This window comes from Phyllostomus discolor, chromosome 6 (assembly GCF_004126475.2).
Source record: "Phyllostomus discolor isolate MPI-MPIP mPhyDis1 chromosome 6, mPhyDis1.pri.v3, whole genome shotgun sequence".
Classification (NCBI taxonomy): Eukaryota; Metazoa; Chordata; class Mammalia; order Chiroptera; family Phyllostomidae; genus Phyllostomus; species Phyllostomus discolor.
Window position 1 is genome coordinate 62,540,100 of NC_040908.2, and position 14,566 is coordinate 62,554,665.

General features: G+C 35.2%; 1 protein-coding gene and 1 pseudogene across 3 annotated transcripts in view; one reads left to right on the forward strand and one right to left on the reverse strand.

The window, feature by feature from the left end:
* LOC114500563 (charged multivesicular body protein 3) overlaps positions 1-14,566 on the reverse strand; it is a 101,312-nt gene that overhangs the window by 29,600 nt on the left and 57,146 nt on the right. For 2 of the 3 annotated variants that reach the window (XM_028517280.2, XM_036028256.1), the window contains 2 exons: positions 11,977-12,037; positions 2,127-2,306 (listed from right to left, as the gene is read on the reverse strand). In XM_028517280.2, coding sequence (XP_028373081.1) covers positions 2,127-2,306; positions 11,977-12,037 — 241 coding nt within the window. The remainder of the gene's footprint in view (positions 1-2,126; positions 2,307-11,976; positions 12,038-14,566) is intronic. The other variant, XM_028517281.2, reaches the window with a different exon arrangement.
* On the forward strand, positions 12,218-13,644 carry LOC118501151 (annotated as a pseudogene).

A 14,566-nucleotide genomic window follows, 5' to 3' on the forward strand; every position in this document is an offset into this window, starting at 1 on the left:
GAGAAAAGATTTTTTCATGTAAATTAATGATTATTTGTGAGCTATAATTGCTTGAAAAGGTTTTTTGGAATCAGAACAAAGGAAGAAAAAGGTGAACAGAAGAGAGTGATCAAGTTCACTAGCTCCCAAAGGAATGGTAAAATAAGATTAACACTTCTCAAAACTTAAGAAGTCTGATGATATCAAAAGATAAGGGCCCTGGCTGGTGTGGCTCAGTGGACTGAGTGCTAGCCTGAGAACCAAAGGGTCACCAGTTTCATTCCCATTCAGGGCACATGCCTGAGGTGCAGGCCAGGTCCCCAGTAGGGGGCATATGAGAAGCAACCACACATTGATGTTTCTCTTCCTCTCTTTTGCCTTCCCTTCCCCTCTCTCTAAAAATAAATAAATCAAATATTTAAAAAAAAAAAGATAAGGAAAAAAGAACTCTCACCTGCTGCTGGTGGAAATATAAATTAATAAAACCTCTTTGGAGAGCCATTTTACAATTCTAGAATAATTTAAATCCAGCTATTCCACTTCTGAGTATATAACTGTCCTAAAGAAACCATTACACATGTGCAAAACAACGAGCAGACATTCAGAGCAGCACAGTTACTAATAGCAAAAACTGAAAATAGCCTAAATGTCCATCAACAGGGGAAAGAAAAATGAGATGATATATCCATGTGATAGAATACCATCCACTAGTTAAAATATATATTTATCATAATGAGTGTATTTCAAAAGTATAATGATGAATGAGAAAAAGGCACAGAACAGTATGTATAGTGTAATGCCATTTATACAAATTTTAAGATTTGTGATATTGCTTTCCTCTGGGGATTGAGAGAGAAGGGGATGGAACTGGGAAAACATATTAAAGGAGCTTCAAGTTTAGTAAAAACGTTTTATTTATTTTATAATATAAAAATTGAGGTAAATATAACAAAATATCAAATTGTATTGGTTCTGGGTGATAGGTACATAAGCATCTACTGTATTATCCTATGTACTTTTATCTCTGCAATTGGAGGCAAAAAGAGACTGTGCATACAGTGATTTATTCATGTAGGGAAAAAAAGCAGAATAAGCAATGTTTTCTGATGTTGATTTAGTAAAGAAAATAGTGAAAATTTAATAAGTTTCTCATGGTCAACTGACCATGCATGCATCTTTTCAGTATGCTGCACAAAAAATAGAGAATAAAAACAATAGGGGACAAACAAGAAACTTACAAAGCTGGCTATAAAATGTCAGAGTATTTACTTAAGCTTTCAAAATGACAGATAAGATTAAACTATTTCTTCACGGTACTGAATACTTGGCTTGTTGAAAAGGCTTATAGCTAAGTGATATGTCCAGTATTTAAAGAGCCTAAATACATTACTCTAGAGCTGAAATAATAGTTTCTTTTAAAGTTAAGAAGGTGTGATACAGTTTGTCATATTTTTACTCTTTCCTAATGCATGATTATTTTCTTCAGTATCTGGAGAAAGAAACTGATAATATATTAATTATTATGCATGTTTGAAAACCATATCCAAGTGTTAAATTAAAACTGAACATCAAGCCAATACCTTCACAACCAAATACAACCAAATAATGGATTAGGTACTAATTTGGCACCAGCTTTTAAATTGAAACATTTAGTCTTTTAACTGAATGTAGTATCTGACAGAGTTGAAAATACTCTTCAGTGAAAAATTTCTCCGTAATTTCTGAGTGCATATTCAGCCTAAATTTATGGTAGTCACTTGCTGCCATTCTCAACAACTGTAATTCTGAATTAGGACTACTTCATTTAACAGAAATGAACAAAGAACAGAAACCAACTGGATATAAAATTTAACCTATGACTCAACTCTCAAGTCACTCTGTAACTGTTCAAATGAGGAAATACATTCTAACTTTTAAATCAAGCAGTTTTATGTATAGATTTTGCCATTATTTTAACAACACAGGCAAAAGAAAATAAATAATAAAATAATGATAGTAATATTTTACATTTTGTATAATACCCAAAGTAAGATGGTAAAAAAAAAAAAATCAGAGCCAAAAATGTTCTTCCTATTCATGAAACCAGTACTGATAATAGCAAGAGCATCTGTATTAATTAGGTGGCTGTAAGATAATGGCCATCTTACCCAGCTGGTTCTTCATGCCCATGAGCACAGAGTTCATGTGAGCTTTGGATGCATAGAGCTTGCTTACAGCCTTCCTTGACCTGATCATCTCCTTGGCCAGAACTACACAGACGTCTTTCTGACCCTTCTTGGCAGCATCTTTCACAGACCGTTTCACTTTTTCTTCTTCTCTTTGAATATCTAATTTAAAGCACAACACAAAACATCAAAAAATTAAGGGCAAATCAGGAGATGTACTGGTACTCAAATCTGTTCTTAGTGTGATCTAAATATGTCTGTTAAATACGAAAACAGGTAGGAGGATATCCACAATTTTTATTCTTTACAGGTAAAACATTAGGAATAAAAATATATCTTATTATACTAAGACAAAATTTCAAAACTGCTTTGGCAAACTCTTCCTAATGTTTGTTTTTATTGGTACTAAGGAACTTGAATTCTGCAAAATGCATTCCAGAGCTTGCTCTAATAATCAGTAAGTAGTATTGCCACAATTGTGGGAGCACAATCTCTGTAGTCACTAATGACTTATAAAAATGTGCAACTTAAGGAATACCTGAGCATATTAAAAATATCATAACAGCATCAACCAGTGTTAAGATATGTCTATATTATGTGTTTTATGAACCGTCAGGATTATTTTTATACCATCTTAACCATTTTAAGTACTCAGTTCAGTGGTATCAAGTATGTTAGTACTTTTGTGACCCATCACATCTACCCCCATCCACCTCCAGTTTTAAACTGAAACTCAAACCCATTTAACAATAACTCCCCATTTCCTCCTTCCACCAGCCCATGGCAACCACTTTTCTACTTTGTCGTTATGAATTTGACTATTCTAGATACCTTATATAAGAGGAATCATACAATATTTATTTTTTTATATGAGACTGGCTTATTTCATTTAGTATAATGCCCTCAATGTTCATCCACATTACAGCACACATCAGTTTCCTTCTTAAGGCTAAATAATATTCCATTGCATGTATATACCAAATTTTGTCTATCCATTCATCTATCATTGGCTACCTGGGTTGTTTCTAACCCTTAGCTACTGTGTATATGTGCTGCCAAAGTGAGCACCTTAGTTAATGTGAATAATGCTGTTATAAACTTGAGCATATAAATATCTTTTTGAGACCTTGATTTCAAATCTTTTGTGTATATGTTTATTTCACCACGGACTGGGTGGCTTAAACAACATAAATTTATTTCTCATAGTTCTGGAGGCTAGGAAGTCTAAGATCAAGGTGCCCAAAACCAATTAGTTTCCTGGTAAAAACCAACTTCTTGGTTTGTAAATGGAAGGCCTATTGCTGGATCCTGATATGGCCAGAGAGAGATCATCTGTTGTGTCTCTTCTTATCAGGGAACTAATCCCATTAATGAGGGCTATTCCCATACGACCTAATTACCTCCTAAAGATCTCACCTCCAAATACTACTAACACATTAGGATTAGGGCTTCAACATATAAAATTTGGGAGAAACACACACATTTAGTCCATATCATTCTATCTCTGGCCCTCCCAAATTTATGTCCTTCTTACATGCAAAATGCATCCATTCCACTCCAATAGCCCCTTCACTTCAGTTTTTTTGTTGTTTTATTTTGGTAAAAGTTTGAGAAGAATTGCTGTTAGTTCTTTAAATGTTTGGTAGAAATCACCAGTGATTTTTAGAGCGATCATCAGGTCTACAGCATTTCTTTTGTCAGATTTTGATAACTGATCTCTTCAGTTTTTTTTCCTTGTTTCAGCCTTCACAGATTTTGTGTTTCTAGGAATTTGTTTTATTTCTAGTTTGCTGGTGTGCGATACAACTATTCACTGTGCTTCCTTATAGTATTTTTTTTATTTCTGTAGAATCATTAGTAATGCTCCCTTTTCCATTTGATTTTAGGAGTTTGAGTCTTAATCTAGCTAAAGGTTCATCAATTTTTTTGTTGATCATTTTGAAGAATTCAGTTTTGACTTTTCTCTAATTGTTCTTCTATTTTCCATTTTGTTTATTTCTGCTCTAATCTCCATTATTTCCTTTCTACTGCTAGCTTTAGGTTGAGTTTGCTCTTCTTTTTCTAATCTGTAAGTTGTAAAGTTTAGGTTGTTGATTTAACATCTTCTTTTTCGATGTGTTTTTTACAGCTACAGGTATAATTTTACTCTGAGCACTGCTTTTGCTGCATCCCATAAATTTTAATTGGGATATTGTGTTGTGGGTTTCACTCACCTCTAAGTATGTTCTAATTTCCCTTGTGATTTTTTGTTGTGTAACACTGTTTAATATCTACATACTTGTGAAATTTCCAATGGTCTGTTACTGATTTCTAACCAACCACTGTATGGTCAAAGATGACACCTTATATGATATCTATTGTTTAAAAATGCTCGAGACTTGATTTTTGGCCTAACATTTTGGTCTATCCTGGAAAATGTCCCATGTGCACTTGAGAAGAATGTGTATTTTATTGTTTAAGGGTAGAAATTCTCTTTATGTTTATTAGAGCTAGTTGATTTATTGTGTGGTTCAAGTCCTCTAATTCCTTATTTACTGTTTGGTTGTTATTATCTGCTTTTGAGACTGGGTTATTAAAGTCTCCAACTATTATGGTAGAACCACTTCTCCCTTTAATTCTGTCAATTTTTGCTTCGTATATTTTGATGATTTGTTATTAGATGAATACATGCATGTAATTGTTACTTTCCCATTGTATTACATTGTTGTTAACATATAATGTCCTTCTTTGACTCTTAAAATCTTTTTTGATTTAAAGATTTGTCTTATATTAGTATAGCCACCTCTACTTTTTTGGTTACTATTTCCACGGAGTATCTTTTTTCCTGTCCTTCCACTTTCAACTAATTTGTATCTTTGGATCTAAAGTGAATCTCTTCTAGCCCTGACCTGGTGGCTCAGTTGCTTAGAGTGTCCTCCTGTGTACCAAAAGACTGTGGGTTCAATCTCTGGTCACGGCACATACCTAGGTTGCAGATTCAATCCTTGGTCAGGGTGTGTATGGAAGGCAAGTAATCAATATTTCTCTCTTACACTGATGTTTCTTCCCACCCCCTTAAAATAAATAAGCACATCCTTGGATGAGGATTTAAAAAACAAATAAATAAATGAAATAAATTGGAAAAAAATAAAGTGAGTCTCTTCTAGATAGCATAACAATAAGGTCTTTTTAAAAAAATCCATTCTGCCAAGCTCTTTTAATTGCACAGTTTAATTCATTCACATTTAATGTCATAACTGATAAGGAAGGACTTACTTCCGCCATTTTGTCATTTTTTTCTGCAGACCTTTGTTTTTTTTTGCCTAAATTTCCTGTATTAATGTCTTCTTTTGTGTTTACTTGCTTCTTTTTTATAGTGAAACTGTTCAAGTCCCTTCTCATTTGCTTTTGTGTATAATCTATAGCTATTTTTTGTGGTTAACATGAGGATTACACTTAATATCCTAAAGGTATAACCCTAATTTGAATTTATATGAGCTTAACTTCAACAGCATACAAAAAGTTTACTTCTATAGAACTCTGCCCTCAGGCCCATTCAGTTATTTATGTCATAAAAGTATACCTTTATGCACTGTGTTCAAAAGCATAAGATTCATAATTTTTAATGCACAAGTCTCCCAAATCACATAGCAAATAAAAAATGGAGTTACAAACCAAAGTTACAACAATACTAGTTTTTATAATTGCCCATGTATTTACCCTTACCAGATACATGTTTTTCTTGTTTTGTTTTTTTGTTTTTTTCATGTGGCTTCAAGTTACTGTCTATTGTCCTTTCACTTCAACCTAAAAGATATCCTTTAGCATTTCTTGCCAGGGAAGTCTAGTAGTAACAAGCTCCCTGAGCTTTTGTTTATGTGGGAATGAATTTCTCTCTCATTTTGCTAGAGATAGGACTGTTGATTGATAAGACTTTTTTTCTGTATTTGAATATATCAACCCACTGCCTTCCAGCCCTCAACATTTCTCATGAGAAATCTGCTAAAAATCTTATAAAGGATCCTTTGTATGTGACAAATTGTTTCTTGCTGCTTTAAATATTCTCTTTGTCTTTCTATAGTTTGATTACAATGCGCCCAGACATGGGTCTCTGAATTTATCCTACTTGGGAGTGTGTACAGTTTCTTAGATGATTATATTCATATCTTTCATAAAACCTAGGAAATGTCTGTCATTATTTCTTAAAATAATCTCTCTGCCCCTTTCTATTTTTCTTCTGGAACTCCCACAATATGTACATTTGGGTATTTAATGGTGTCCCACAGGTCCCTTTGGCTCTGTTTACTTCAAAATTTTTCCTTCTGTTCATCAGAGTTGATTGTTTCAACTGTACTATTTTTCAAGTTTAGATTTTCTGACTGCTCAAATCTGTTTTTAAACAACTCTATCCAATTTTTCATTTCAATTATTGTTCCTTTCTATCTATTGATATTCCCATTTTGTTCATATATCATTTCCTTGACTGCCTCCATATCGTACTTTACACACCTTTAAGATTGTTGTTTAAAGTCTTTTTTTTTAGTAAATCTGTCACCTCGTCTTTCTCAGGAACATTTTCTGTTGAATGGGCAATATTTTCTATTTCTTTGTATGGCTTGTGATTCTTTTATTGTTGAAAATGAACATTTGAATCATTACATGATAACTCTGGAAATCAGATTCTCCCACTTTCCCAGGATTTGCTGTTTTTTTTCATTTTTATTTTTATTGTTGTATGGTGTCTGCTGAAAATCAGCGTAAGGTATAAACTTAAAGACTTCTCAGGTCTTTTCAGAGTCAGCATGTTTCCCTGGGCATGCACAGTGACCTTTATATATTCTCCTTTATATGTGGTTGCTTTGCATCTTAGTCCTTGATGTTAAAGATGTGAAATAATGTAGTCCTGTGGAAAACACCATGATGGTTTCTCAAAATTTAAATACAGAATTACCATTTGACCCATGAGTTACACTTCTGGGTATACAGACACAAGAATTAAAGCAGGTACTCAAACAGGTTTTGTACAGTCATGTTCGTAACAGCCCAATCACAACAGACCAAAGGTAAAACAACCCAAATGTCCACTGATAGAAGAACAAACAAAATGAGGTTTATACATACAAAAGAATATTATTCAGTCTTAAAAAGGAAATTCTGATATATGCTATAACATGGTTGAATCTTAAAAGCATTATTGTAAGTAAAACAACACAGATGCAAAGAAAAAAATAGTGTTTGATTCCACTAATACAAGGTCCCTAGAACTGTCAAATTATACACAGAGACAGAAAGTAAACAGTGATTACCAGGGAAAGGGGGAGAGGGAGAAATGAAGAGTAACTGTTCAATAACAAGAGTTATTGTACACAGTTTCAGTATGGAATGAAGGATTAGTTCTGGAGATGAATAGTGATGATGGTTATACAGCAATGTGAATAGAGTTCATGTTACTGAACTGTATACTTAATCATGGTTAAAAGAGTCAACTTTATGTCATGTATATTTTACTGTAAGAGACAAAGAAAGCAGCAACAATGTTATAATCCATTTATTAACAAGTGTTTGTGTATAATTTAACTACAACTATAGATAGAAATATATCTTGAAGGATGATCACCAAAATGTTCTTTCTGGATGGTATGATTTCAGAGCAATTTTGGCTATCTTATTTGTATTTCTCCACATCAATATGTGTATTATAGTTATGGGGAGGGGAGAAGCAAGCTAACAACGTTCCTTTGAGATGGGCAAAATGACCCAAATATACTCCAATATTAACTATCATGAGTGCTATGAATATGTTACATTTGACTGAAAGCTACCATGAGTCGTCCATGACATGAGAAGGACCTGTAGTTATACTTTGCTTTACTGAAGTTATTTTTCTCTTTAAACTTTTTAGAAGTATATCATACTTACAAAAAAGTACATAAAACTGTAGAGCTATACAAATGTTCACAAATTAAACACACCCATGTAACTAGGAGCCAGATTAAGAGAACATTATCAACATGCCATAATCTCTCTTTATGTCCCTCTCAACTTGCCATGCTCCCAACAAGAGTAACCAATATCCTGACTTCTAAAATCAGGGTATTGCAGGTATTTGTTTTTGTGTAAGTATATATATATATATATATATATATATATATATATATATATAAATCTAGTCTTTGTGACTGCTAATATAAAACTAAACGTCCCTGGCCAGGTAGCTCAGTTGGTTAGAGTATCATCTCAATATGCCCTGGTTGTGGGTTCAATCTCTGGTCAGGGCACATACAAGAAGCAACCAAAGAATTCATAAATAAGTAGAACAAATTGATATTTCTCTCTCTCTCCCCCTCCCCCATCCTTTCTCCTTTCTCTAACACCAATAAACAATTTTTTTAAAAAACCCAGCTGAAAGGGGTTAAAAGTGTTTCTATGACACTCATATGTAAGTAACATTTAAAGCTATCACATTATCTCGAAGTTTTTCTCAAAGTATCTCTATTTTGTCTAAAGTATTTTTTTTGTGTACGTCAGCATCAATATAGTAAACTCTCTACCACACGACAGGCATTGTCCTAAACACTTTATACACATTTGTAGATTTAATTGTCACAACAATTCAATGAGATTTAAAGAATTTTAATATGGATAGATGACTAACTGATAGTAAAGACAGGGTTTAAACCTGGTAGTATTAAAACTCCAAAACCTATAACCTTTTTCTGATACCATTTTAGAGTTAACTAATAAACTGAGATGTATGAGAAATAATAGGAAATACCATAAAGAGAAGGGGTTTGAAGATCATTTAAGGAGATAAGTGAGGTACAGATGTGAGAAGGTATACAATGAGCAGGAATAAAACATGGCTCTTGAGACACTAACTGAACTTAGAAAGTTTCTAAAATAACACCAATCAACTGTTTGTGCTATTGTCATAAAGTTTACTTCTTCACATGTTGGAAGCCCCACATTATTTCTACTTTAAAGTCAATAATTTTTCAAAGAAATTTTAAAAAGAGAAGAAAATTATTTATATTTATTTATATACTTACTATTTCCAGCATGCTTCATCCTCTGGGTAGACCCAGATTTGTACCTGGTATAATTTTCCTTCAGCTTACAACTTTCTTTAAAATTTCTTGTACTGTAGATCTGCTGGCAACAACTTCTCTTGCCTTGCATATGAAAATATCTTTACCTTCACCTTTGAACGCTATTTTCATTGGATATGAAATTCTAAAATAGTGTGGGTTTTTTCTTTTATCATATTAAAGATGTTGCACTGTTTTTGATAAGAAATCTTTAGTTATTCTTATTGTTTTCTTATTAAATGTCTTTTTCCTTAGACTGTTTTGTCTCTTTATTAACTTTCAGTAATTTGATTGTGATATGTCTTGGTATGGGTTTGTGTTAATCCTGTTCGAAGAATTCCTTGTATCTGTGGTTTTGCAGTTTTCATTAGCTATCACTTTATCTGATCTTTTCCTGATTCTTCTCCTGAGACTGAAATTACATGTTAGACCATATGATATTATTCTACAGGTCACTGATGCTCTGTTCAGTTTTAAAACCTTTTTTTCTCTCTATAGTTTTGCTATCTTCAATTTCATTGATCTTTTTTGCTGTAGAGTCTAATTTTGCTTATTAAACCCATTCAGCGGTTTTTATTTTACTTTATTTCAGACTTTTCATATCTTTTTGCCCTCTTCTGTATCTTCTTTTTATCTCTTATTATTATGTTCATATTTTCCCTTAAGTTCCTCAAGATATTTAAAATAGCTGTCTGGAATCCTTGTCTGTTTTTTATCATGTTTCTTTCTGGGTCTGTTTATATTTCCTCATTTTTCTGATTTTGGATCCCATTTTTCTGCTTTTCCATTAATTCTTGAATGTCTAAATTTTTTGTTCTTTTGAAGAGCATTCGGCTTTATTTTGGAAGACAATTATATTGCCTGCAGATCAGCTTTTAAGACCCGATTTTGAGCTCTGTTGGTGTGGAGTTACAGTGACCTTCAATCTAGGCCTACTTTAGCCTTAATAATAAGGCATGACCCTTCTGAGGTCTCTTCTGAATCTCCTTGATGTTCAACACCTCATAACTGTGTAGGATCAGAATTCTACCATCTTTCAGCTGTTAGCACTGGAAATTGTTTAGCTTATAGCTTCCTAGTAGTTATTCTGTCCTCACAATTTGTTCTTTGTCCAATCCCCTGAAATCTTATTCTAAGTATGCACAACTTAGTATTCAGCTGAAGATTCCATGGGACCCCATGTAGATATCTGGAGCTTTTTCTCTGGGCAATGCCCTTCTCTCTGATACTCTGCCCCACAAATTGCAGCCACAGCAGCCTCCCTGATCTGTTTCCTCAACTCAATGAGATCACCATGTTCTGCTTGGAATCCCCTTCCATGTAATCTGTATGATCCAGAAAGTTTCTCCAGGTAGAAAATCAAGAACATGTAAGGGCTCTCTCCCTTTGTTTCCCTACTCTCAGTAATCAAAATTCTACACTGCCAGTTGTTCAATGTATGCAAACAGATGTTTCATAGACTTTGTCCAGTTCTTTCTTTATTTACAATGGGAGTGCAAGTATGAAACCCTTACTCCATTATGGCTGGGAATGGAATTCCCCTGTCCAATTCTTTTTTTTTAAGGAAGTAATACTGGGATTTCTTTACAGTATTAATTTTTCTCCAAGGATGAAAGTGGCAAAATCATAAAAGTTTTAAACATTATCTCTTTGCAACTCACCTTAATTTTTTAATTGATTTCAGAGAGACAAATTGATTTGTTGTTCTACTTATTTATGCATTCACTGATTGGTTCTTGTATGTGTCCTGACCAGGGATCAAACCTGCAACCTTGCATATTGGGACAAACTCTAGACTACTGAGCAATTGAGCATAAAAATCACCTCAATTTTATGTGGTAATTTACAACAATTAACTTTACTTACAAATACATTTTTTCTCAATTTACAGCTAGGCTAAAGTAGATAGGGTAGTGAAAATGGAATTGCATTCCTTACTTATGTACAATTTAATCTGAATTCTTTAAAATCATTTCTTTGTAAGTTGGAAGAGGTTTCTTTAGTTCTTCATTTTTAATAGCTTAAAACAACGTGTTTATTCTTTTATAATTCTGGTGGTCAGAGTCTGAAAATCAATGTGTTGGAAGGACTGTGTTTCTTCTGGAGGTTTCAGGGAAGGATACACTTCCCTGTCTTTTCCAGCTTCTAGAGGACAACTGCGTTCTTTAGCACATGGCCCTCTTCCTCCATGTTCAGAGCACATTATTCCCATATCTGGTGCTGTGGTCACATCTCCTTTGCACTCACTTTTCCCCAATATATTGCCTCCCTCTTATAAGGACCTTTGTGGTTACACTGGAACCAGCCAGGTAACCCAGGATTATCTCCCAACTTCAAGATCTTCAATTTAATCACATCTGCACACCTCCTTTTGCCATGTAAGGTAACATATTCACAGGTTCTGGGGATTAGGATGTGGACATCTTTGGGAGGCCATTATTCTGTCCACCACAGTATGTGAGCACCTGCTTCATTTCCAACACTAACCTGGGTTCTAGAAAATCACAAATGAATGAACATGGCTCTTCTCCCTTGAATAGCTGAATTCCAGGCCAGAGAAAGATTTAGTTCTAACAAAATACAAAGTTTGAGTTCATTAGAGTCCAGTTTTTCTTATAATGATTAGAAAGCAAAATAACTAGGACAGTTATACACAATGTAAGAATCAACTATGTCTTATGATATGTAGAAGCAGCTTATTTTTATGAACTAATGAAAAATACACCAAGAGAGTGAAGAACAGGAGACATAAAATGATAATTTACCTCTTATTTGCCTGTCAACAACTCTCATTTCCTTTCTTATCTTCAGTGACCACTCATTGACCTGGGAAAGATTTTAGAAAAGGAATTATGAGAGAAGCCAATTTCCTAATTCACCAAATTTTAAAGAATTTTATATTAATTCTACATTTATTCCAGGCACCAAATAAATAAGGCCATTTTCAAAACAAAGCTTTAGGGCAAATTCCATTCTTTCATATATTTAATCACAGTACCTAGAAGTCCCAAGTTATTCAAAGATTCTATCTTCTTATCGGCCTTCTTATCTGAAGGCAGGCAGTAAAAATCATTTTATACAAGATCTCAGAGTTCAGTACCCTGCAGGTACAGAAAGATATTTCAAGAGTTACATGGGTATAGACAGGTTTTAAGGGTACAGGAAGATTTTCCAACTCTCACAGGTAATTATTTCAAAAACTGCTCTCTGTCATGAGAGTTCACCTTTTCCTTCTCCCCTTTAACAATGCTTTTTCATTGCACAAAAGAAAGATATTCCTCTATTTTTGTCTCTTATTACCTTGATATATTTCCTTGAGAGGCAAAATCCCTAAAGCAATAAATAAAAGGACAACTGGAAATACTGGTATAGTAGAGAAACTAGTGAATGACTGACTAATAATTACCAAACTCTTATGCAAGTATAAAGTGTTTTCCAATTTCAAAAAATTGAAAGGAAATGTGAGTTATCAACTGATAAATCATTAAAACTAAATTTTACACTAACTCACTATGTGCTTTTTGGCATATGACACAGAAATTGAAAGAACTGAGCGACAATGATATAACAAAATGTCCATTACAACCAACTTATTTATATTAACAATGTTTCTCAGCCTGAGTCTAAAAAACATAAACTAGGACTTTTTTCTGGTTGCAGTGTCTCACTGCAAGTATCTCGTGTACACCTGCAGCCATGCCACCCAAGGCTCCTCTGCAGTTGGTGTATGTGTTAGGACACAAGAAAACTGCCAGAGCGGTGGTACACTACAAATGGGGCAACTGCCTCATTCGATGAAGGGGTGCTCCCTGGACATGATCCAACCACATACTGCAATACAAGCTACAGGAACCTATTCTGCTTCTGAGCAAGGAACGATAGCTGGCTTTGTGTCCATGAGAAGTATGTGTCACATGTCCCAGATTTATGCAATCTGCTAGTCCACCTTCAAAGCCCTGGTGGCCTATTGCCAAAAATATGTGGAAAGGCTTCCAAGAAGGAGATCAAAGACATTCTCATCCAGTATGACTAGACCATCCTGGTATCTAACCTCCTTGGCTGCAAACCCAAAAATGTGGAGATCCTGGTGCCCATGATCACTACCAGAAATCCTACCAAAAAGCCCATTGTGAGAATCAGGTTCACCTTTATAATAAACAATGGTTGTGATTTAAGGTTAAAAAAATAATAATAAAGTAAAACAGGAATAAAATTGAAGTTGAACCCCTTAGCTTTCATTCATGGATACATGAACTAAATGGCATAAAAAATCCATACTAAGAGAAGATGTATTTCCAATAAATTTGACTTTTAATCACTTAATTGGTCATTATTTAACAAAACCTGCAAACATTTATTATGCAACAAGTATAATAACTCCACCCAGAAGACATATTAAGGCACTTAAAGATGTTTGGTTATACAATTTAAAAAAATTTTAATGTTAGATTGCTTCTGGCCAAGATGGAGGCACAGGTGGATGCAGTGTACCTCCACGCACAACCAAAATAGGGACAACAACAATTTAGAAACAGAATAACATCCAGAAATGACAGAAAATTGATTGAATGGAAGTCGGACAACCAAGAAGTTGAATTAGACCCGTGCATCCAGACCGGTAGGAGGGGCGGAAACGAGCAGCCAGGTGCGGGTCAAGGCGTGGAGAGCAGAGAGTGGTGGGACCGGCATGTAAGGCATCCGAGGGCGTGTAAGGCATCCGGGGTGCGCAAGACCGCAGCGGGTGGACCCTGAGTGCGCAGGTGGCAGCTGCAGGTGGGCAGACCCTGGCCCAGGGGTGGCAACTGGCAACCCGCAGAGCCAGTGAGGCAGCAATTGTAAAGCAAGGCAGTGCTCAAAACCCAGGATCCCAGTGCTGAGAAATAGAGCCGTGGGACACTGACTGAGGTCACCTGTGGCAGCTGAGGCACACGGAGAGACACCCAGCCTCACAGGGGAGGTTCTTGGAGGGTCCCCGGTGAGCACAAGCCCACCCACGTGGGAACTGGCATCAGAGGGGCCCAGTTTGCTTGGGGGAAGCAGCAGAGGCGACTGAGGCCCCATGGAGAACGGAGCAACCGCCATTGTACCCTCTCGACCCTGCCCCCACATACAACGTCACAACCCACCGACTGGGGTGCCCTGCCCTGGTGAACACCTAAGGCTCTGCCCCTCACTGTAACAGGTGCAACCAGACCAAAAAAAAAAAAAAAAAAAAAAAAAAAAGAGAGAGAGGGCTCAAACAGAAGAACAAATCAAAGCCCCAGAACCCATCATTTTAAGTGACCGAGAGACAGCCAATCTATCAGATGCACAGTTCAAAACACTGGTGATCAGGATGCTCACAGAATTGGTTGA